This window comes from Myotis yumanensis, unplaced genomic scaffold (genome assembly GCF_028538775.1).
Source record: "Myotis yumanensis isolate MYYU_CA2020_CCGP unplaced genomic scaffold, mMyoYum1.0.hap1 SCAF_10, whole genome shotgun sequence".
Lineage (NCBI taxonomy): Eukaryota > Metazoa > Chordata > Mammalia > Chiroptera > Vespertilionidae > Myotis > Myotis yumanensis.
Genome location: NW_027223761.1, coordinates 40,714,626 through 40,738,741, shown reverse-complemented (window position 1 = coordinate 40,738,741; position 24,116 = coordinate 40,714,626). Strand labels below are relative to the sequence as shown.

At 39.2% G+C, this 24,116-nt stretch overlaps 2 protein-coding genes across 2 annotated transcripts; one reads left to right on the top strand and one right to left on the bottom strand.

Moving 5' to 3' along the window:
* The first annotated feature begins 11,755 nt into the window (after nt 1-11,755).
* On the top strand, nt 11,756-12,706 carry LOC139018099 (olfactory receptor 52B2-like). Its single transcript, XM_070426740.1, has one exon. The coding sequence runs from the start codon at nt 11,756-11,758 to the stop codon at nt 12,704-12,706; it is 951 nt and encodes a 316-aa protein (XP_070282841.1).
* Nucleotides 12,707-17,242: 4,536 nt separating this feature from the next.
* LOC139018406 (olfactory receptor 52H1-like) lies at nt 17,243-18,223 on the bottom strand. The gene has a single exon (XM_070427020.1). It carries the CDS (start codon nt 18,221-18,223, stop codon nt 17,243-17,245), a length of 981 nt encoding a protein of 326 aa, XP_070283121.1.
* Nucleotides 18,224-24,116: the final 5,893 nt, after the last annotated feature.

Here is a 24,116-nt window from a genome sequence, read left to right as displayed (position 1 = left end):
GCCGCTGCTCCTATGCACAAACAATGCCGGCCCCACTCACACCCGCTGATGGTGTGGAGCAATTGGGGCCAGCACTGTCAGCAGGTGCGAGTGGTGGCTGCTGCCCCAATCACCCCTTGGTTGTTTGGTTTTAAAACCTTAATATGCAAATAGACCAAACAGCAGAACAACCAAACAACAAAACAACTGGTCACTATGATGTGTGCTGACCACCAGGGGGCACATGTGGAACATGGCAGGCATCAGCTGTGGCAGGATGGTGGAGCAGGTGAGCGAGGACACCAGACCAAGGCGGGGCGCCGGTCACTGTCATCGGGGCGAGCCTCTGGTGGTTACTGAAAATTCTTTGCTCCCATATGCCACGGTTCTGCCCAGGGCTCTCACCCACTGCAGACACCAGAGCTGCTTCCCTCACCCGCTGCCAGCACCCCGAGCTGGCCCTGATCTCTTGGCGCTGTAGGCTGCAAGCAGTGGCTGCTGGCCCTGATCGCCCCTCAGGGCTTCCCCACCTCCACTTGCTCCTGAGGGGCAATCGGGGCAGCAGCCGCCACTCTCATCCACTGCAGGAGCTGGCCCCAATCATTCCATGCCATCAGTGGGTGCAAGTGGGGCCAGTGCCTTCAGCAGGATTGGGGCTTCCAGAAGGCAGGGAAAGGGGGGCTGTGCCAGGTTGGGCTGGACAGGGGCACGGAGGATGGGCCAAGACCCATCCCTGTGCCCACCCCTGCCTCGCAGCCCACAGTTCCTTTCAAGGTGTACAAATTCATGCACTGGGCCTCTAGTTGTGAAATATAAAAATAAAATTTTAGAAATGATTCAAAATTGAGAAAATTTTTCTACACCATTGAATCTTAGGGTTCCACCTGTTAATTACCAGTTTTCATTCTGACCTAGGCGGGTCAGATGAGGAAGCCTTCTAGTCATAATGTAAACATCTCTGTCAGTGACATGTTACCAGCAACTAGGGGACAGGAAGAGCATGAAGGTTAACACATGGTGTTCTTCAAGTGGAGTCTTTCTTTGTGCAACACTCATACCTCCATAATCATGCACTTTCCCCATTTCCTGGGGAAAACATTTGGTCCTTTTTACACCATCAATCAAAAGTAGAACTGAAAAAATATATTTAAAAATTAAAAAATAATAAATTAAAAGGCAGGTACAACTAAGGCATGTCATAGTACTATAATAAAAATAAAATAATAGTAAAATAAAGTAAGTATAATTTTTAAAAAAGAACTGAAACATTTCTGTTTCCTCTACATGTGTTTGTACCCTGTTATTGATCATCTTTTTCTGAGAACATGTTTCTGATGCTGCAGCTACAAGTTGCTGGAAGCTCCAGACAAGGGTCCCTGACTGACAGGACTGCAGAGCTTGGCAGTCTTCACATAATAACTTATATGAGACAGGGAAGATGACTGTAACATCAATAATTTTTCTAATTAAAGCACAGATATTTTGGTATTGGTTGTGACCCAGAGAAGATTAAGCAATCTTACCTTATAAACTCTTACTGATTTACATAATCTACTAGATGCCCAGTGCACGAAATTTGTGCACTCGGGGTGGGGGCTCCCTCAGCCCGGCCTGTGCCCTCTTGCAGTCCATGAGCCCTCAGGGGATGTCTGACTGACAGCTTAGGCCCACACCCTGCAGTTAGACGTCCTTTGTGCTGCCGTGGAGGCAGGAGAGGTTCCCACCACTGCCACTGCTCTCACCAGCCGTGAGCCCGGCTTCTGGCTGAGCAGCGCTCCCCCTGTGGAAGTGCAATGACCACCAGGGGGCAGCTCCTGCGTTGAGCATCTGCCTCCTGGTAGTCAGTATGCATCATAGCAACTGGTCGTTCCAATGTTTGGTCAATTTGCATATTAGCCTTTTATTATATAGGATGAGGCAGGAACTGGAATTTATGTAGGCATAATTGTTGAGGCATATTGACAGTTTCAGTTTCAAGGATATGAATAAAATTATTTTAAACAGCAAATAAACTCGTGATGCTCTGCAAGTGCAATGACAAGCATGTAAATTTTGTACAAATTACATTCTGAAATATGACATTTTTTTCTTTTATCATCTTTGTCATTACATAATACTATCATTGAACATTCTCTTCATCCACCCCTGTACCCAATAAGAGTAAGATTTATGAAGGCAGAAAGGAACCTCCTCTATGTTATTCCTTATTGTGTCAGATTTACATACAAAATATTGTACATGGGGAGTGATATTTAAATAGAAAAACATACAGTTATATTACTATGAATATAGTTTTAATTATATTGAACTTGCTGATAATAATGGTTCTGTGCTATTGGTGGTGTTGAGGTCAACATAATTGCTATGGTCATAATCAAGTTATGGTATTATTAGAATTTGTGTAAATTCCTTTGACAAATTTTAAACAATTCTTCTCACATTCTGTTTTGTTCCTAAGATGTACTCAGATACTTACCTGAATGTCTGTTGTTTATCTATACCAAGTATGTCAAACTCACAGCCCACGGGCCACATGTGGCCCACAACGAATATTTTTGCAGCCCAGCCAATAAAACAGTATATAAGAAATGTTTTAATTAAAATTTCATAACTTCATTTTTACAATATGCTGTTATACATAATTATTAATAATGAACTACATTTGCTAATAACTGATTACTATAATCGTGTTGCATTCGCTTCCCTTACACACCTTACTCACAGGTGCACCATTTCTCTCCACTAATACTAGCAGTGAATATTTTAGCAGCCAATTGCCATGTCATTAGCCTTGTACTGACTTGTTTGGTGTGTGCAACAGGAAATATTCTGCTTTCAGAGAAAAAGAAAAATAGGTTTATTTGCATTATGCTTATTAATTTGTGCGGTTATTCAGTGTCTGGTAAGTTAATGTTCAAGAAAAAAATATTAATTTTTATTAAAATGTTCTATTATTTTATATGCATGATTACTCATTTATTTTAGCCCTTTGTACTCATCATGTCTCTATTGAAATAAACCTATGTTTCTATGAAAATTGAAGCTTTTGTGTTTTTTTGCAACCCACATAAGCTTAAACCCTGTTTATTTGGCCGGTGTTAGCCTTTGAGTTAGACAAGCTTGATTTCCACCACCACCCTCTAACCACATTATTTCCTGTGCCCTGTGCTATTTTCAGACCAGAAACAATTAAAAATTATAGATCCAAAGTCAGAGAATTTCTCTCCAACAGGAGATGTAGAAACTAAAGGAAACACAGAGCCCTGAGGAGAGTGTATTATTCCCTGGGCCTCAGGACATAATATGCTGGGGTGGGGACCACAGCAATGTGCTTAGCTCTGAAGATGGACTTTAAGTGATGGGAGAAGGAGCATGGGTCATTCTGGTTTCCTATTGGCGGATGCTTCCTATTGGCCGAACAAGCTCTGATTTGCTCACTGGTGTCTCTCTACCTTAAATTTGATGTCTCAGAGGTAGTTCCCAGGACACCAGCACCACTCCCTCTGCTCTCCAATCCTCTCTCTGGGGTTCTGATTTCCTCAAACATTTTTCAGATTAATATTTTTATACTGTATTCATACACAAATTCAAACACATCAGGTCCTCTCTGTATCTGCTTTTTTCAAATTTTAGATTGATCCAATGTTTTACAGCCCAAAGCAGCCCTTCCCCAACCTACTCAAAAATGCATACTATCTGTTATGGTTTAAGTTTTGAAAGAAAGGGATTTCTTGGGAGCTAAAAAGAAGAAATCTTATAAAGAGCCAGCTTATAGCCCTAATGGGTTTGGCTCAATGGATAGAGCATCTGCCTCCAGACTCAAGGGTCCCAGATTTGATTCTGGTCAAGGGCATGTACCTTGGTTGCAGGCACATCCCCAGTAGGGATTGTGTAGGAACCAGCTGATCAATGTTTCTCATTCTCTATCCCTTTCTCTCTCCTTCCCTCTCTGTAAAAAATCAATAAAATATATATTTTTTTAAAAAGAGCCAGCTTATACACATCTTATTAACAAAAGGATTTCTTTCTTCTCATTCCAAAAGCACTGAACCTCATACAAACATCTCATACAGAGTCAGGAGGGAGCACATTAGTTCTCTGGGGCTGAGGATGTGGGTTTAGTCAGAGATTCAAAGGGAGGCAAGCATAAAACGATGAGTATGGGATTTGTGGGAGGCACACATCCTAGCCTGTTCCTGTACATTCCACATACTGAGCCACTCACCTTCAACTGTCAACAAGTTTTATAAATCAAATATAGACTATACTAAAACATCACTCTACTGTATATCTCTGCATCTACCACCAGGCCTCAAATCATCCTGTTCTTCATTCTCAACTGTGAGAATGAAAACTGAGATAATTAAAAAATATATATGGCTGTTTGTTATGACATAAAATATATAGACCCTAAAAACAGAATATCTACTTATACTATTTACTCAAGAGAAATAAATTGTCTGTATTTCAGAAGACTGGACATGGGATCGTACCAAGGCCTGCATGAACATTCACTGCAGATTTAACTCCCCTCTCTCCAAAGGGGCAGGGGCGGGGGAGGAGAGAGAAAACAGGCTGCTCTTCAGTCCTGGGGACTGCCATAGTCTGTCAGCCCACCTGAAAGAGTGAGGCAAATTAGGAGAAAAGAACTGAAAACAAAAGTAGACCTGTGAGTATCTGCTTGGGTGGGGGTGGGGGGATGGGGGGTCGCAGGGGGAGGGGGGATATCAGAAGCAGAGCTTGAGCAGTCTTGACAGTGGTGTCTAGGACCTGCAAAGTGCTGTATCTAAAAATTCAGGTCTTTTTTTTCCTTGTAACTAGGGACTTCATCTTGAATTGGAGGACTGGGATTCCAGTTACTGAAAACACATGAATGTCCCTGGAGTTGATTTGTCAATAATTAAAGAGTATTACTAGTAAGTCATAGCATCAGTCATCATAGTAATGTGGTAAAAGGAAGGCAGAGATAAAAGGGAAATTTTAGAAGATCAATTTCAAACACACACACACACAGAGAGAGAGAGAGAGAGAGAGAGAGAGAGAATATTCACCTTGCAATCCTTTGTTACATCAAAGATCATCCAAAGTGAGAAATTTAGAAATTCCTATGGATACACAGGGATCAGAACAGATAATAATTGACAAGACAGCCCATTTTACTTATTTGTTTTATTTATTTATTTATTTATTTATTTATTTATTTGATTGTTTATTTAAAGTTTTACTTCCTTGGGGACAGATTTGGGAATAAAAATGCCAAAATACAAGGAGATTTCACAAGTTCTGAGTTGGTGGGAATGTCCATTGCAGAAATAATGTCTCTGCTATCTCAGTGGAGGGGAAGAATTGACGTTTCTCTTTCTTCCTGAAAACTTGCAGTTTATTCCAAAAATAAGGCTGACCTGGGCAACAAAACACTTACCTACACTATTGTTAAGAAATCCCACAGTTGTACTTCTTATGCTTACTGCATTTCTGTGAATAATAATTTTTATTAAAAATTTTTAATGTTAACATTATTGCAAGTGTCCCCCTTTGCCCACCTCCAGGCACACCCGCAACCCCCTCTCTTCACCATCACCAATCTATTGTCTGTGTCCATGGGGTGTGCCTGGGGTATGCACATATGTTCTTTAGCTACTCCCCTAACCTTCTTTATGCAGTCACCCCCATCTGCCTTCCCTGGGGCACTGGCCTGTCTGTTCCATGTTCCTGGTTCCATTTTTTTTTGTCAGATTATTTTGGTTATTAGATTCCACAATTCTTTCATCATGTTATCTTATTTCTTAAAAAAAAAAAACAAGAATAATAAAGTTGAAAGTAAACTAATATGTATTCTTGAAATCATTTATTTCAGTCACAGTGAGAGACAAACAAAAAAATGAATAGACAGCATATTTGATAACTAATTATGGCTAGCAATGACAGAGTTATTGAAAACATATTGTTGTTTAATTTTCACAACAATACATCAGGTAAATTTCATATTTTTTACAAATGTGAAACTGAATCCTCTAGAATATAGCGAATTTGATCAGGGCTAATATGCAGTAACACCAGATTTATAATAAAATTCTTACTGCCACACACACACACACACACACACACACACAGATCTGCACATCACCTACCCATGGTACTGCAGCCCCTAAGGCAGCCCAAAATATCCTCAGAAGAGAGTCCATAGGAGAAACAAGCTTGACCACTATGCCATCATCAGTTTCCCCCTGATTGCCAAGCAAGCCAGGAAGAAGATAGAAGACAACAATACATGTATGTTCATGTGGATGCCAAAGCCAACAAGTGTCAGATCAAATAGGCTGTGAAGAAACTCTATGTCATGGAGTAGCCAAAGTTAACACCCTGATCAGGCCTGATGAAGAAAGAAAGCATATGTTTGACTGGCTGCCAACTATGATGCTTTGAATGATGCAAACAAAATTGGGACGTCTAAAATGAGTCCAGTTGGTGAATTCTAAATATAAAAACTATTCACTGTAAAAAAAAAAGAAGAAGTATAAAAGTTATGGGCAATGAAATCTTTTTTAGTATGTAAATAGCCTATTCAAGAAATTATCTTGAAAGTTGGTATTGAGCTAACGTGTTCTCTGCCCCAGTTTGCCATTTATTTCTTTATGCACTTACAGGTTGAGGTAGTCTGCAGGACAGCACGGAAGATGGGATTAAGAGGAAAGAACTTAGGGCAAAACACTGACTACTGGCTGCAGTTTGCCAACTCCACCATTCCTCATGTGTCCATGTATACATGGAGATCTTACCTGTATCATAAGTCAGAGGATTGATTGTGAAGTTGTATGTAAGGCACTTTGCAAATTGTTTGGAACATTACATGACAGTCAACTTCTTAAGTTTTATCTTCTTCTAATTACTGTGCAACAGATCCTGTGGATGCAGATATGGCTAAGGTGATTTTTATTATCCTCAAGGAGATCACTGATTAGTGGGAAAAACACACACAGAAGCAGGCAATTTCAATGCAGAGTGACAAGAAATAAGAAAAAAAAAACAAGGAGCTGTGAGGACACAGTAGAGGGCACTGATATAGTTAGGAAAGAGAGCAGGATGGTCAAAAACTTTATACTGGAGCTGTCTTTTAAAGGACAAATAGGGGTTTTCAAGGCAAACCATGGTAATAGAAACATGTTAGGCAGAGAGAATATTTCAAATGTGCAGAAGCAAATGAGAACATAGTGAGAGTTGGAGAACTGTCTGCACCTGGACATGCACACACCCTGGATGTGGATGAGGCTGAGAAGAGGGAAGGAGGAAATCAGAAGAGTTTGGGAGGTGAGCAGGAACTTGTTTCTTGTGCCTTCAAACTTGGTTGGGTCTTATTCCAAAAGCTAAGGGATGAAGGGGTTAATGGGAGGTTTCACCAGGGAGTGTGACAGAGTGAAATTGACATATTATAAAGTTCATTCTGGCTGTCATGAGGACTTCCTACTGGAATGAAGTGAGATGCACTTGGAGTAAAGCTTTAAAGACAGAAAAATTAGTTTGAGCACTTTCACTGTAGTCCAGGCAGAGATGATGTGGAGCTAGGTATGCTGAAAGACCACAGGAATGAATTGAATAATGTTCTCTCCAGAGCTGAGAGTAACACGAGGCTAGTGAGATGCCTAGAATGCAAAATTAAGGGGGCATTGACCCTCAGGGTCTTAAGTGCTCCTTTAAAGTCTGTGCCCTAGACACCTCCATGGGCTCACTGCTCAGTACATGAACAATCAAGGTGTTATTGGCAGTGCAGCCGAAAAGGAATGAAGTATTTTCTTGACTCATTTGTCCCTGTCTGCAATTTAGCTGGGGGCAGTACCAGGCACCAAGTCCCTGAGGTCACTCCCTTCGGACTTTCCAGGAGCAATAAGTATTCTCAGGCTCATTCTGTACTGTGGGGAGTCTCCCTTCCGTGACTGAGGGAATGGATGCTGGTGAGTGAACTAGGCTGCACACATAGCTAGTGGAACATTTCCAGGGAACTTAGACACACAGACAGGTAGTAGTTACTGTCACCACGCAGACTGCAAAAAGGCGTTCCTGTGTCAGTGCACTGGTCACGTGGTGAGGAGAGGAGGTAAAATGTACTTTTTTGACTACCCTTCCCCATGCTTCTCATTCTCTGGGTCTACATCCCCCCTGCTGTCCCTGCAGTGGTTTTTCCCTACCCCTAAGTTCAGCCTTCTGGTGCTCTTTCCCAGGAATAATGTTTACTTTCTCAGTGGTATTTTGCAGCTGTGATGATCTCCTTCTAGTTTTCTACTCACAGACACACATATGAGGAGAACGTCAGCAGTCTGGGGCCCCTGGATGAAATAGGCTTTTTTATTAAATGTATCTTTATTGTTGAAAGTATTACAGGTGCCCCCTTTGTTTTTGTTGTGTTTTTTTTCCCATTGACCCCCTCCTCCCCACACCCACCCCTCCCAAGCCTTCACCACAATAGGGTCTATTTCAAGAAAGTGTTCTAATTTTTTTTCTTTTTTTTTCAATTATCACTAGAGGATATTTTTCCATTGATTTTTAGAGAGAGTGGAAGAGAGAGAGGGAAAGACAGAGAAATATCGATGTAAGAGAAACACATCAACTGGTTGCCTCCTGCACACTCCCTGACAGTGCCGGACCGAGAAGAACCAGCAACTGAGGTAGGTGCCCTAGATCGGAATCAATCCTGGGATCCTTAGGTCTGTAGGCCAATGCTCCATCCACTGAGTCAAACCAGCTAGGGTAGAACTCCTGATCTGAGATGTGCCTGGGTGGGTAGTTTGGGGAAAGGGAGCTCTCCATAGGTCAGGGAATTTAGAGATGCTGTGGGTGCTTCTCAAATCTTCTCTCTATGGGTGGCTAAATCCTGACTTTAACTTTTTAGTTACCTATTAAGTTTGGGCTGATACATACAGCTTCTTCTACTTTAAAAGCTTGAGACACCACATCAGAGATGTTTTGTTTGTTTTTTTGCCCAGAAAGTTAATCTTTGTAAGAAAAATAAAAAGCCCTCGTTTTAACTGTAAGTAACATTAGGAAGATGTCTTAAGATGAAATAAAGAACAAGTATATATTGTTCCATACGTACCACTATTCTTTGGTAACTGAATCTCCCTTTTCTTTGCCATGCCAGTTTATGGCACCAACAAAAATTTCAAGTGCTAATAATCAATACCATATTATTCAGGGTTCAACTCCAAATGCTTCATGAACCTGGAGCTAGTCCAACAGAAAATTAAATTACTATGGATTAGAGAGAACATTATGTACATTCCTTTAAGGATTGGTGACATGAATTAAATAACTTCTAATGAGGGGGTGAGGGCATGAGTGGTGGGGGATGGCGGTAGTCTGGGGATAAGGATACATATGTAATAACTTAATAAAGAAATTATAAAAAAATAACTTCTAATGAAAGTCCAAATTTTTAGCACTCAATTTAATAATGAAACAGACTTCAACAAATTATTGTCATATATTTGACAATAGTAAAATATTTTTCCATATGATAGAAAAATTCTCAGATAAAGTGATTCATTAGTTCATACCCAGATATAATAGTTATATTTCTATGTTTTATCTACTAGACAGCCTACCTATGAAAATATGGTATTTGTTCCACAATGACACCAAGCATAACATGTTTTTGTGATCTTGTTTTTATTTGATAATGAATGGTAAATTTTAAACAGCATTTCTTTGGGCAGGTCTACCTTTCCTGATACTGAATAAAAAGTGTGTTGTTCTTTGTTAATGAGAAAATTAATTTATTTTGTAATGAAGATTATTTATTAATTTTTAGGCTATTTCAAAGGTTGGGATTTTTATTTCCATCTTCTTTAAAGAGTATAGTTTGTTTCATCGTAAGTTCCTTTTTCAGTGATGAAACCCATTTAGCATGAGGTAGGAGGGTTTCACAAAATCTTTGGGAGGAGTGATTTGAGGAGATCAACTACTGTCTTCCTGAAGGACAAAATTTTTTTTGCTTACTAATTTTATTCAAATTTATACACACACACACACACACACACACACAACTTTAAAAAGTTAAAAATATATCTTGTCAGTTTATAGTTCCAGAGACATTGATACAAGGAACAGACTGAAAGATCTAAGAGGGGAGGGGAGTGGGGGGGACAGAAAGAGATTAACCAAAGAACATATATGCATATATGCATAGCCCATGGACACAGACAATAGTGTGATGAAGGCCTGGGATGGGTGTGGGGAGGGGGGAGATTGAATGAAGAGGTAAATGAGAGAGGAATGTGGGACATCAGTAATACTGTCAACAATTTTAAAAATTAAATTAAACCAAACCGGTTTGGCTCAGTGGATAGAGCATCGGCCTGCAGACTGAAGGGTCCCAGGTTCGATTCCGGTCAAGGGCATGTACCTTGGTTGTGGGCACATCCCCAGTGGGGGGCGTGCAGGAGGCAGCTGATGGATCTCTCTCATCGATGTTTCTAACTCTCTATCCCTCTCCCTTCTTCTCTATAAAAAATCAATAAAATATTTTTTTAAAAAATTAAATTAAAAATAAAGAAAGAAATATCAAGTCTATTTTAAGAAGAGTTTAAATAAGAAGTGGTTGTATCCACTTTTATTTATGGTTTAATTTTTGAATTGCTCATTATTTATTTCTGATCATGCTTCTTTAAAGTAATAAAGTTGGGATGTATTAATAAAGAAAACTTTGGGATAGAAATGTAATATTTTTGAATAATCTGGGTAAACTCTAGTACAGAATCTGATCCTAACTTTCAGAACAAGTACTCACTAAGTGCTACATTGAAGCTCCACTCATTCTCAAGTAGCAGCATCCCTAACTGTAGTGATAATGATAATCCAACTTCAAAAATATATCTGTAATCAACAGGTAATCATTTATTAAACATAGAAACAGAAAACACTTATATCAACACCTTTGTTCACATAGACTATAATCCTATGTTATAGGCTTTTTAATATCCTATGTTATAGGATATTTATTTTATAGGCTTTGAACTCCTTTTCCTCTTTTATGCACATGTTGATGTCTTTTTGTACACATGATAGGTGATCAATAGATTCTTAATAATCAATAAATCAATAGTTGATTAGGCAACCATGAAAAATGAGATGGAAAAATTACTAGAATTAGAGCAAGATCCACATTTCATTTATGATCTATGTAGTTATTTAAGTTTAACAAACACAATGCATCAACCTTTTGAATATGTTAAATGCCTAATTAAAAAAAGAATAACAAAAAAATAAAAGAATAGCAAATAAAAAGCAGTTTATTAGATAAATGTGTGTACTGGGTAACAGAACTGTTGTTTAGTTCAATAAGAAACAAAACTTTGTGTTTCTATTAATTTTTTATGTCCTTTATAAAAATTCATTATTTTTTCTTGTCTTAAAATGTTTAGTCAGAGAATAAAATTGACTATCATGAGTTTTACCATTTTGTATGACTATCATTTTAAGTTTGTGTCAATTGTGTGAGAAAATAGTGCCTACTGATAGATTGTCTTTGGAAACATCTTTTAAAAATTCTTTGATCCTACTTTGAAACTTTGGAATCTTTCTCTGAAAAACAGATCATTGCACACATTTGGGCCTGTAATTAAAACCTCTGAGTAGTTAGAAACTCATTAACTGAGATTTTCTATAGCAGATCTGAGCCCACTGAGATTTAATAAATATACACTAGTTGGGTCTGACAAACCAGCTCTTTAAAGTTCTTTCTCCTTACAGATAAGTGATGAGCGTTTCATACCATAATTCAAGCATGTCAGCTCCCAACTATTCCACTGTCAATTACGATATGTTTGTCCTCATTGGCATCCCTGGACTGAGGGAGCTACACATGTGGATCTCCATCCCCTTCTGCCTGATGTACCTGGTGGCCGTGGCAGGAAATGGAATCCTGATCTACGTGGTGGCAGTGGAACGTAGTCTTCATGAACCTATGTACCTCTTCCTCTCCTTGCTTGCTTTTTGGGATCTGATCCTATCCACATCCACAGTACCCAAAGCTCTGAGCATCTTCTGGTTTGATGACATGGACATCTCCTTTGGTGGTTGTGTAACCCAGCTCTTCTTTATGCATTTTGCCTTTGTAGTGGAGTCAGGCATTCTCTTGGCCATGGCTTTTGACCGCTATGTAGCCATCTGCTACCCACTAAGGTATACCACCATTCTTAGCCATGGTGTCATTGGCAAAATAGGGGGTGCTGTAGTGCTCAGGGGTTTTGCAACTGTTTTCCCTATTGTCTTCCTTGTGAAACGCCTGCCCTTCTGCCGGACAAACATCATCGCCCACACATTTTGTGAACACATGGGGCTGGCAAAGCTGGCTTGTGCTGATATCACCATCAATATTTGGTATGGAATCTCTGTGCCATTGCTCAGTGTTATGCTAGATATGGTGACAATCGTTGTCTCCTATGGGCTTATTCTGCGGGCAGTCTTCAGGCTGCCATCCCATGATGCTCGGATGAAAGCGCTCAGCACCTGTGGTTCCCATGTCTGTGTCATCCTCATGTTCTACCTTCCAGGGATTTTCACTGTCATTGCTCAGCGCTTTGGCAGAAAAATCCCCAAGCATGTCCACATCCTGCTGGCCAATCTGTACGTTCTTGTTCCCCCCATGATGAACCCAGTTATCTATGGAGTAAAGACCAAACAAATTCGTGAACGAGTGGCCCTTGTATTTTCTTCAAAAGGGAAGTATTGCTGAGTTTGACTGGATAGCACTGTGGTTTCTTATAGGCCAGAAGGAAAGGTCCTATTAGACAAGAGGAAAGACAGTTTTCATTCAGGATAGACTGTACTTGCTGTGAAATTAGTCTATTTTTTTTTTTTTTTTTAGGGATGATCAAAATTGCATGAGTTCCTTATCTCAGATGTAACTAGGTTCCTGAAAATCAGGGTATTAACAAACTTCTATTTTTGCATGCCCATAAGGTCCTATTTCTATCAAACAAAAATAAAATTTAAAAAACACTGCTCCTTCATCTGCTATTCAAATTTTAGATCTCTGGGTCCTCCCCAACAGCTATGATGAATATAAATTAGAATGAGTGAACACCAACATTGTGTACAAATTGGGGAAACACCAAGGCTACCTCCCTTCTAGCTCATCTTATTCACAAAAGGCTTGAACAGTCTTGTTATACAAATGTGCATACCTGGTCATGCGAGGTAGCACCATGCACATAAATGAAATTACATTTACTGCTGTAAGTACATGATTTTGGAAGATAAAAAAAAGTACAAGATAATTAAGTAAAGCGTTGGGAGATATAATCTGCCTTGGATGCTGGGTGTCCTATACAGCCCTCCTCTTTTTAAACTTTTTAACATCTATCTTACAGGATTGTTGTATGAAGATCCAATAAAAGAGTAGATGCTAAAGCACTTCAGAAACTATAAAATTCTGTACAAATGTGTTGTGTCACTGTCATTAATGTCATTATGTTCTCTGCTATGAGCTTTCACCCTCCTTATGGTCAAAGGTTAAGAACAAACAAAGCAAAAACCCTGTCCTTTGTCTACGGCAAAGTCCTTTTAGCTCCCTCCTTCTTTATTTTCCCACCAGGGTTCATCTACCTACAGTGAAGCAGCCTATCAGATGTGCATCATCCACTTTATTTATTAATTTTTAAAAGTATATTTTATTGATTTTTTTTTACAGAGAGGAAGGGAGAGAAATAGAGAGTTAGAAACATCAATCAGAGAGAAACATTGATCAGCTGCCTCCTGCATACTCCCTACCGGGAATTTGCCCTCAACCAAGGTACATGGCCTTGACTGGAATCTAACCTGGGACTCTTTAGTCCACAGGCCAGTGTTCAATCCACTGAGCCAAACCAGTTAGGCTGCATCACCCACTTAGACAGAGGATGACACAGACAGGCATAATTCAGGTGCAGGTACTCAATCCTTCAAAATCCCCTATGGAAATTTTCAAAGAAATTTTACCTTGCTCCATAACCATGGAACTTCTTTCTTTCCAACTGTCTGCTCCAACTGGCCTATTGTGGGATGTAGAGAAAATACATTTTTGTGTTTTTCCAAAGTCGGACTTTCTAAATAAATTTTGTCAAAATCTTGGAATCCTGGGCTAAGACCAGGTTTTGGGAAATTAATGTCTAACTATAGTGAATGAGATAACTATAGATAGTGAGAGGATTCCGGAAAAATTAACTGAACTCCAGAAGCATGGAGACTTGGCTGGGTTTTAGAGATAAAGACAATGGTCTTATCTTTTCCCCAGAGAGATTTATTTCTCATCAGTCTCCGAAGAAACTTTCTCAGAAGAAGGGAAGGTAGAGAGAGCAGGAGCAGTCTCTCTGGATTTTATAATCAGAGAAAATACAATTCTCCTAATTTCTTGACTTTATATTCATATGACATTTGACCTGGACTTATTGTATAGTCCTGGAGCTAAGAATTGGGTGTGAGGGACCACACAATTATTATTTGCTTTTTATGTGAATAAGGATAATCTGTCCCTGATCCAGAATACTTGTGTACATTCAGGATAAAATTGATAACATGAATATTTAAGACCCAACATGGGATCATTTCAAACTTCCAGTATAAATGGTCTTCTCAACCCTGTAAGTCTTGGGTGGCTGCCGTCCCTATGCCCATCCTTGTCTCTCCTTCCCACTCTATTCCCTGTAGCCACATAAATACACATACCTAAAGGAGCCTATCTAAATCACAGTAATGTGTTCCTCCCCCATCCCAACAATATCACCAGGCTTAGGTATATGAAGGATCATTGGGGAAAAAATGACCAGGGGACATAAAAGTCACAGGTCAGAAGAAAAGAGCCCAGTAGTGGCTGAAGCTCAAGTTCTAAGTTAAGACATCATGGCCAGGGCCACACCCAGGCTGGTGAGTGAACTTCAAAAGCTAGGGGTGTGCTGGTGAATGCTTAATAACTAACTTTTGGGGGTTTAATTTGGAGATTTGCTGAGTCACAAAGTGTAGACACTTCCACTATGACTGATTTCAAGTGACTTCCTGGCAAAATTCTTAAAAATTTAACACTTCGTTCTTACGAGTCAATATGAAAAGCTCCAGCACATCACTGATTGCAGCTCTTATTAGGCCTGAGATACTGGGATTAGGGTGAGCCTGAAAATTTCAGCGCTGGTTTAACTCAGATGTGAAGGACTGAAGTCAGTATAGAGAAATCCTGCCTCACTGGGAGGTAGGATTATGAGTGGATAAGAACAGAGACATTGGAATCAGGCACACTTATTACTATAGGCTCTTCATATATAATTTGCATATATTGAGCATATTTTTAAACTTCTTTATTAAGGTAAGATTCACATAACATAAAATTCACCATTTTAACCATTTTACCATGTGTAATTTACTGGTTTTTAGTACATTTACAATGTTGTACAACTAATGCCACTATCCAATTGCAGAACATTTTCATCACCCTTAAAACAAACCCCATACTCATTAAGCACTCTTTTTTAAAATATATTTTTATTTATTTCAGAGAGGAATGGAGAAGGAGCGATATAGAAACATCAATGATGAGAGAGAATAATTGATCGGCTGTGTCCTGCATGCCCCACACTGGGGATAGAGCCCACAACCTGGGCATGTACCCACACAGCGAATTGAACTGTGACCTCCAGGTTCATAGGTCGACACTCAACCACTGAGCCATGCTGGCTGGGCTAAGCAGTCACTCTTTATTTGACCTTCCACCAATAACCTGGTAACACTGATTAACTTTCTGTCAGCATGGATGTGCCTATTCTTGAACTTTTGACAAAAACGGAACCATACAATATGTCAGCCTTTTGTGACGGCTTTTTTCACTTAGCATAATGTAAGGTCAGTGCAAGCAATAAATATTTAGCACCAATCATGTGATAAAGGTCTTTGAAGATATGTTAGAATATTGGGGTTTTATTCTAAGCAAAATGAGTAACTGTTCAATGATGTTCAATGATTTTAAGTAAAGGACTGACATGATCTAGTTGAAGTTTAGAGTAATAGCACTCTAGTTTTTGAGTGAAAAATTAGATGGGAGAGAAAAAAGTGAAGATAGCAAATTCTTAAAGGAGGCTGCTGAGAAAAATCCAAGGCAGAGATAAAGTAGTGATCACATCTTAATGTGAAACATAAATGAATTTAAGGATATTAAGAGGGCATAATCAATAATAAATTAAGTTTGAAATAATTAAAGAAAATAAATAAATAAATACATAAACAAACAAACAGATTTTTGACATGAGAAACTAGTTGACTTTTGTGCCATTTAGTTAATATAGAGAGTTAAAGAGAATGTGTTAATCATGAAGAAAGGAAGAGAAACAGATGGTATTTTTTTCATGTAGATTTTGAAAATGGGATAGTCAAGAGAAGTTATCAAATAGAGAATTAACTATGTAGGACAGAGAAAGAATTGGGAGTGGCCTTTATTTAGACTTTTCACCATACTGATGATGATTGAATTTATGAGTTGACTGTATGTTAGACAAATTTAACCTCACAACAAGACTATGAGGTAAGTACCAGCTTTTCTTTTATTTTAAGGAGAGAAAATTGAAACATGATAAAGGGAGCAAAGAAAGAGTAAAAATTTTGTGCATTTATGTTTTTGATGGTAGAAAATTAGGATACTTCCATCTGATGCCTACCATTTTCTTGAGACTTGAATAATCCTTACCTCTCTTTCTTTAATTCTATCAATTATTTTCTCCAGGAGAAATGAAGTCTTGAAATTTATAACCATTGGATCCATTATTGGAGGGCTTTCTGCTAGTGATTTACATAAGAAATTCTATTTTGTTGTTGTCATTGTGGTTTTCTATTTTATTTTTCAATTACAGTCAATATTCAATATTACTTTATATTAGTTTCAGGTGTACAGCATAATGCTTAGGCAATTATGTAATTTAAAAAGTGATCCCCACCCATAATTTTAGCAGCCATCTGACATCATGCATAGTTATTACAAGATTATTGACTGTGTTCCCTATGCTGATTTTTGCATTCCTATGACTATTTTTTAACTACCTATTTGTACTTCTTAATCCCATATTTTTCACCAATCCTCCAGCCCCACTCCTATCAGGCAACTATCAGTTTGTTCTCTGCATCTGTTTTGTTTATTTATTTTGTTCTTTATATTTCACATATAAGTGAAATCACATGGTATTTGTTTTTCTCTGTCTGACAAATAAATTATATTAAATAAATATAATTACTTGACTTCCCACAATCTCATTTTCTATGTCCTCATCCCCAGGTCACTGTTCCCTTTAGGAAAGAGTAGAAGGACAACCTTGTCCCTGATCTGCTTTGTTTTTACACCATAAATGATGGGATTCAGTGCAGGAGGGATTGCTACATAGAGATTAGCAAACATGATGTGAAAGGTGAGAGAGATGTTGTGGCCAAAGCGATGTGTAACGGCAGAGAACAAGGCTGATGTGTAGAATATGAGAATGACACTGACATGAGACCCACAAGTGCTGAGCGCTTTCTGGCGGGCATCTCTAGACGGAAGGTGAAAAACAGCACGAAGAATGAGAGTGTAGGAAATACCAATGAGGATCAGGTCTGACATAATCGCCATTAGAGGCATAGTAAAGCCATACCAGATATTGATGGAGATACTAGCACAGGAGAGCCGGGCCACAGCTATGTGCTCACAGTATGTGTGAGGGATGGTACGTGTCCTGCAGAAGGGCAAACGCTTCACCAGGAAAACAACAGGCAAAATGATACTAAAGCTCCGACCAACAATGCCTACCAAGATCTTGACAATTGTTCTAGGTGTCAAGACACTGCTGTACCTCAAGGGGGAGCAAATGGCCAGGTAGCGATCAAATGCCATACCCAATAATATGGCTGAGTCCAGAAAGAAGCTGAAGTGGAGAAAGAACAACTGGGTGAGGCAGCCAGAAAATGTGATTTTCTGAGCTTTCAACCATAATATGCCAAGCATTTTGGGAACACATGTGTTGCACAATATGAGGTCCGTAGAGGCCAACATGGAGAGGAAGAAGAACATGGGTTCATGGAGGCTGCGGTCCATAGTGATGAGGTAGAGAAGAATGCCATTACCTGCAAGGGCCACAAGGTAGATGGTACAGAAAGGAATTCCAATCCAGATGTGAAACCGCTCCAGCCCTGGGATCCCCACCAAAATGAAGGAGTCTGGATTAAAAGTTGTCAAATTCAATGTGGTCATCATGTTGATTGTCATTCCCTAAGGACAAAATACCACATTTAATTCTGGGGACTGACTGTTCACAAAATCCTTTTTTAAGTCTTTTCCATCACTGGGATACCTCCTGTCCTATCTCTTAACAAACACTAGAAGAAAAAATGCAATCTACTTCTTCTCACAACCTCTACAGCATTTACTAAAAGCTTCCCCAAAACCTTAATTATTACCCATGTATAAATATTACCTTACCATAACTGTATTATTACTATATTGGAACCATGTCCCACTAGAACTATGATCTAGGAGCATATTGGTCCTTTGTTGTCAATTAAAATTCCAAGGTTGTCTTGCTCTCACCAAATAACTCAGTTTGAGGTTTCTCAAAGATGTATTAAATATCCTACTTGACACAAATCTAAAGAATATCCATTTAAATAAATTAGGGGCCATGCGTTAATTTAAAAATCTGCATTTTTTAATGCCAATGTATCACTAGGACTCAATCTACTACTGCTCAGAATTTACTCCCACCTCTTCAATATCTGGAAGACAATCTCTATCTAAATATTCTTTTCAACTCATAAATAGTGTTCCAAGGCTCATTATCTTCTTCTACCTGCCAACTTCCTGATCAGCTACCCCATATGTCATCACATTGTTCTCCCACTGCTGGAACATAGTGATCTGAGAGTTGGAGGTAACCCTTCTTCCTCCTTCAGCCCCTATCTCTCATCCTCCAGCTCTTATGATCCTTATTTGAAATCCCTGTTTGATTGGCCTACTTCTTTTTCTTCTCTACTTCCTCATCTACTCAAATCATCTTACTCACTAATTGGAACCATAGAATAAGAGTTTTGGTTCTATCCTGGCTGGTGTGGCTCAGTTGTTTGAGCATCATCCCATGCACCAAGAAGAAACCAGTTCCATTCCTGGCCAGGGCACATGCCAGGGTTGTGGGCTTGATCCCGAGTAGGGGGCCTGCAGGAGGCAGCCAATCAGTGTTTCTCTCTCCCGCTCCCTTCCTCTCTCTAAAATCAATAAAAACACTTTTTAAAAAAGAATTTTGGTTCTTTCAATATATTGCAAACCCTTCTCTTCTGATGCTATCATATTGATCTCTTTAAACTATAAAATTAACAAAACACTCACATTGTTTAAAAGCATGTAATTGCACCTGTTGTGCCAACAATTATTTTTATTTCCTGTTTTACAGTCAATACTTTCCCTTTATAGAGTGGTTCTACCTATATGAATGTGTCTCACATTCTTCCCTAAAATGTATTCATAGGGGACCCCCCGTATTTCTCCATCACTCTTACACCCCATTGCTTGTATTGCTGCCTTTTCCATAGATGCAATCTTGTCTTTTCTCACTATGACTAAATTCTACTCATTACTCTTACCCTGACAAGTGCTAATGTCTCCAGGAAACTTTCTCCAGTTTTACTAAGCCATGTCTCTATTGCCCTGCTTGTGCAATCGCAGTTCTTTTTTTAAATATATCTTTACTTTTGAAAGTATTACAGATATCCCACTTTAATCCCTCCACCCCAAACCTACCTCCCAGACCTTCACCACACTATCATCTGTGTTCATGGGTTATACATATATTTACCAAACAACCAGATGTTTGTATTAAGCTTTGCATTATTTTTTACTATTCTCTTGAAGTCTTTTTCCCAGATATGTGGCCAACCCTTCATTAATGATTAAGAACTCTTCTTGAGAATATAATTTCTGTCTCCATGTGTTTCTTCCAGCATGGAAAAAGGCAAGATTTCACATAGAATAACCAGTAATACAGTCTCAGTAGAAAACTGATATTTCAAGTCAGTCACTGCTGAATATATATATATATTCCCTTGGCTTATTGACTCTTCTTCCATCTTCAAAGGTAATAACAGTAGATTTAATCTTCCTCTAAACGTTTTAGAAATGTGACTTCATATCTCTCTGACTCTAAACTTTTCTATTTCCTTCTTCTGCTTTTAAAGACCATTGTGATTATACTGGAATCCCCCAGATAATTCAGTATAATACCCTTATTTTAAATCAGCTGATTATCTTCATGAATTTTCTTTGCCATATAAATAACATGTGCAGGTTCCAGAGATTTGGTTGTGTATATCTTTGAGGGGCTATATTATTCTGCTGACCACAGGTCCTTTAACACTGCCTGTTCTTTCTCATTCTGCTTTCCCAAGACTTCTCCCACTATCACCATTAACCACATTCAGATAATACTCACAGACAACTAGTTTTGATGTTGGTGCTGGGTTAGAAAGCCAGTAGATGGCTGGAAGAGGATAACTCCAGGATGAGAACAGAGATACAGAAGGGAACATAACACAACTTGGGGGTGGGGTGGGGGGAACATAGAAAAAGAAAGAAGGAAAGGGTACGGAGCAAGTGAGGCACAGGGAGAAAGACATTTAATTCTAGCTGGGGACGAGACACATCTGCAGAGCATAGCCTTTTTATCTTTTATTCTTTTTCTCAGGGGATGAAGAGACTGAAAAATGAGGGGCCTAAAACCTAGAGGGATTCCAGGGACTCTACTCCCCAGTCAATATCATCAGTATTTATAATAACTGTTTACATTAACATTTTTTTAATCTTAATCACATGCACATGGGATATGATTCAGAGTTTTAGACTCAGGAGAGAAACCAGGGAGTGCTGAGATTCTTCAGGGTATGGCCTATGTCGATGAGTCATTTATAGACACTGTAGCTAGGCTCCAGGTTACTTGGAAGAATGGTGTGCTGGTGGCCCTTTAAATTCTGGATCCCATGAGATAGTTATGTGAATATTTGGAGATAAGACAGTCAATTGTTTAGGGAAACTGATGAGTTCCATGTGATATGGTTGTTGGGCAGATATGAGTATCAGGCTTTCAATGCCCTCCAGTTTTGATGCATTCAGTTCCCCAGCCCCAACTCCTCCATCAGGTGAGGGTTTTTCTGGATTATTATATCATACTAGAGGCCCGGTGCACAACACTCGTGCACTGGAGCTGGTGGTCCCTCCACCCAGCCTGCGCCCTCTTGCAGTTTGGACATCCTCCAAGGGGTTCTTAGCACTGCCTCCGAGGCAGGAGAGGCTCCTGCCACCACCGCTACGCTTGCCAGCCCAGCTTCTGGCTGAGCAGCGCTCCCCCTGTGGGAGCACACTGATCACCAGGGGGCAGCTCCTGCCTTAAGCATCTGCCCCCTGGTGGTCAGTGCACATCATAGTGACCAGTCATTCTGCTGTTTGGTCAATTGGCATATTAGGGTTTTATTATATAGTATTCTATTTCACTGAATGGGCTTTCTAGTCTCTACTTGTCATTACATTGAGATACTTTTTGAACCGAAGAAACTCAGTGATTTCTGAACAAGATGTATAAAATTAAATCTTTACATAAATCACTTCCTTAGGCCACTGCATATTCATTGAATGCTTACCATGTGACTGGAAAGGTATGGTTAACATCCAGCTGCTTATGGCAGAAACCTAAGTTATTCTTAATATTATCACTTCCTTATTCTCCTTTCATTTTATTGATTTTGTTCATGTATTGCCACTCCTCCCCCAAAATACTATAGATCTCAGTGTTTTACATAGGTTTTTCATTTGTGGATTGTCTTTCTAACTGTGTAACAAATACATAAAACAAAGCAAGTTTTGCATCTGCAGAAAGAGCTGAAGATACATTATAATTTTGTGATGCTAACTACTCTTTCCATTTTACTGAACCAGACCAAGTCCAGAATGCCTCAGAGCAAAATAGACCAGAGTTTTAAAGATGGTTGTACACCAATTAGCTTGGTATATCAACTGTGGCAGATAAAAATGGGTAAAATAAACTTCTGTTTCTATAAAATTATATTTATTATTTTGCCTGGCTGTGTGAGTGAGTGCTCAGATCTCTGAGCTCCTTACATTAAACTGACTTTCTCTCATTTCAACAAGTCAGAGTTGGAATTTCATGGGAAAAAATCACATTGAGCACACGACACCAATCTCACCCATTCCGACAATATGAAAGAAAAAAATTAACATTTTAAAACAAAAACACACAAAAAGCCATTTTAAAAATTGAAGTAATATAACAATGGATTGAAAACTGAACTGCCATAGTCAAGAGGAGCCTACATAGACATGACAACTAAAAGTAAAGAGATTTCCTGAGTGGGACTCTGGAATAGCAGAAGTACATTTGGTAGTGACCATGGTTGAACAGCCTGCCCTAATGAATATACTGAAAGCTATTTCAGAAAGGAAACCTTTTCTCAATTAACAAACAGACCCACAAAATTAAGTAAGGTCTGGCTCAGAGAGGGGAGTCATTCTCATTTTAGAAGAACCTGAGACAGATTGATACTATTTTCTATCTTCTGAATACTAGTCTTTAGTTTCTTGGTTTCTGCTCTGGTTCTAGTAATCTAGTTTCCATCTTATCCCTCATCTCAAATTCTCCAAAGCATTACCACCACTATTTATCTTTATCTTATTTGTGAAATTCTTTCACATTCATTGTCTCAGTTGGCTCTCATAATAGTTGGCTCTCATAATATTCTCTCTTTCTCTCTCTCTCTCTCTCTCTCTCTCTCTCTTCTCTCTCTCTCTCTCTCTCTCTCTCTCTCTCTCTCACACACACACACACACACACACACACACACACACACATACACACACACTTGTTTTAATCCCAACCACAGTGGGTCTGTCTATAAAGCCTCCCCAACAAATACCAAGAAGAATTATTCTTCTGGTCTCTGGACTCTCACAGCATTCTGTACCCATTTCTGTATTATAATTACTGGTCATAGTAAGGGGACATTGACCTGAAATTCTGACCCAAAGAATAGATAAATCCAGGCTTATCAAATTTTTGAATAAGACTGGGGTGATAATTTCCATATATCCTTTCTGTTAGGATGACATATAAATATGATAGATCTTAAGATTAGTGAAAGGATAAAGACAAAGCAATGAGGAAAAAAAAAGAAAAAGAAAAAAGAACTAGGGATTTAAAAATAAGCTCTAGACAGGTGATAAGTGAATGAAGCCTGAAAGAAAAATGCTATAGGAAGGACAACGGGGAGAAAGAGTAGGAGTGAATGTATGGGTGGGTAATATTGAAATGGGAAATGCAAAAGCCATTTCAATGAAAACTTTTAGGCTAAGAGCCTCTGAGTTGGTGCTGACCGCCCCCCTTAGATGCTCAGAGTGTCTAACAATATATCTGTTCCATCTGGCTCTTTGCCAAAACATATCCCTGTGTGCCTTAAATTCCCATTTGAACAAAGGCATATTTGCCGAAGTGGTGGAGGAGGAATTTGCAGCTGAGGGAAGGAAAGATAAAAAGAGGGAGGGGAATCTCTGCTCCCAAAGGACAGGAGGGAATAAACATCGTATGAAGCAAGACCTGAGATTCAATTCTATATATTAAGGAAGTTAAGCTGTGTGTGAAATATTGAATGGAGACACTGTGAGTCTGAGAAGGTGGCATCGAGGAGGTAAGTCTAGGTCAGAAATTTTCAGGATGGAGAGGAGATTATAGATGTGGAGGAATTGATAGGGAATAAATACCAGATGAATGGACAGCTCTATAGCAATGTTCAAGGAGGGGTGGAGGGCTAAAGAATTATCTGGGTTGTCTGGGATGAACTGTGTTTTCCTGGAGAGTGGGAAGGGAGGACAGTTTGGAAGGTTACTTCCCTGATGAGGATGGGGAGATTGATGAGTAAGTGATACTTGGCTCCTAAGGAGGATGTAAGAATCATAAATGACACAGAGGTTCTGTCCTCAGACACTGAGGAACAACAGGAAGAACAGTTATTCTACTGCATTTGGGGGACAACTTATAAAGGACAAAGTTTCTGGATGGTGCAGTCAGCAAACGATTGAAAGACAGATGGGAAAATGAATTCACTGGACT

Excerpts from the sequence above, each read along its gene's own strand:
- LOC139018406 (XM_070427020.1), bottom strand. The coding sequence starts at position 18,223 with ATGACAATCAACATGATGACCACATTGAATTTGACAACTTTTAATCCA.
- LOC139018099 (XM_070426740.1), top strand. The coding sequence starts at position 11,756 with ATGTCAGCTCCCAACTATTCCACTGTCAATTACGATATGTTTGTCCTC.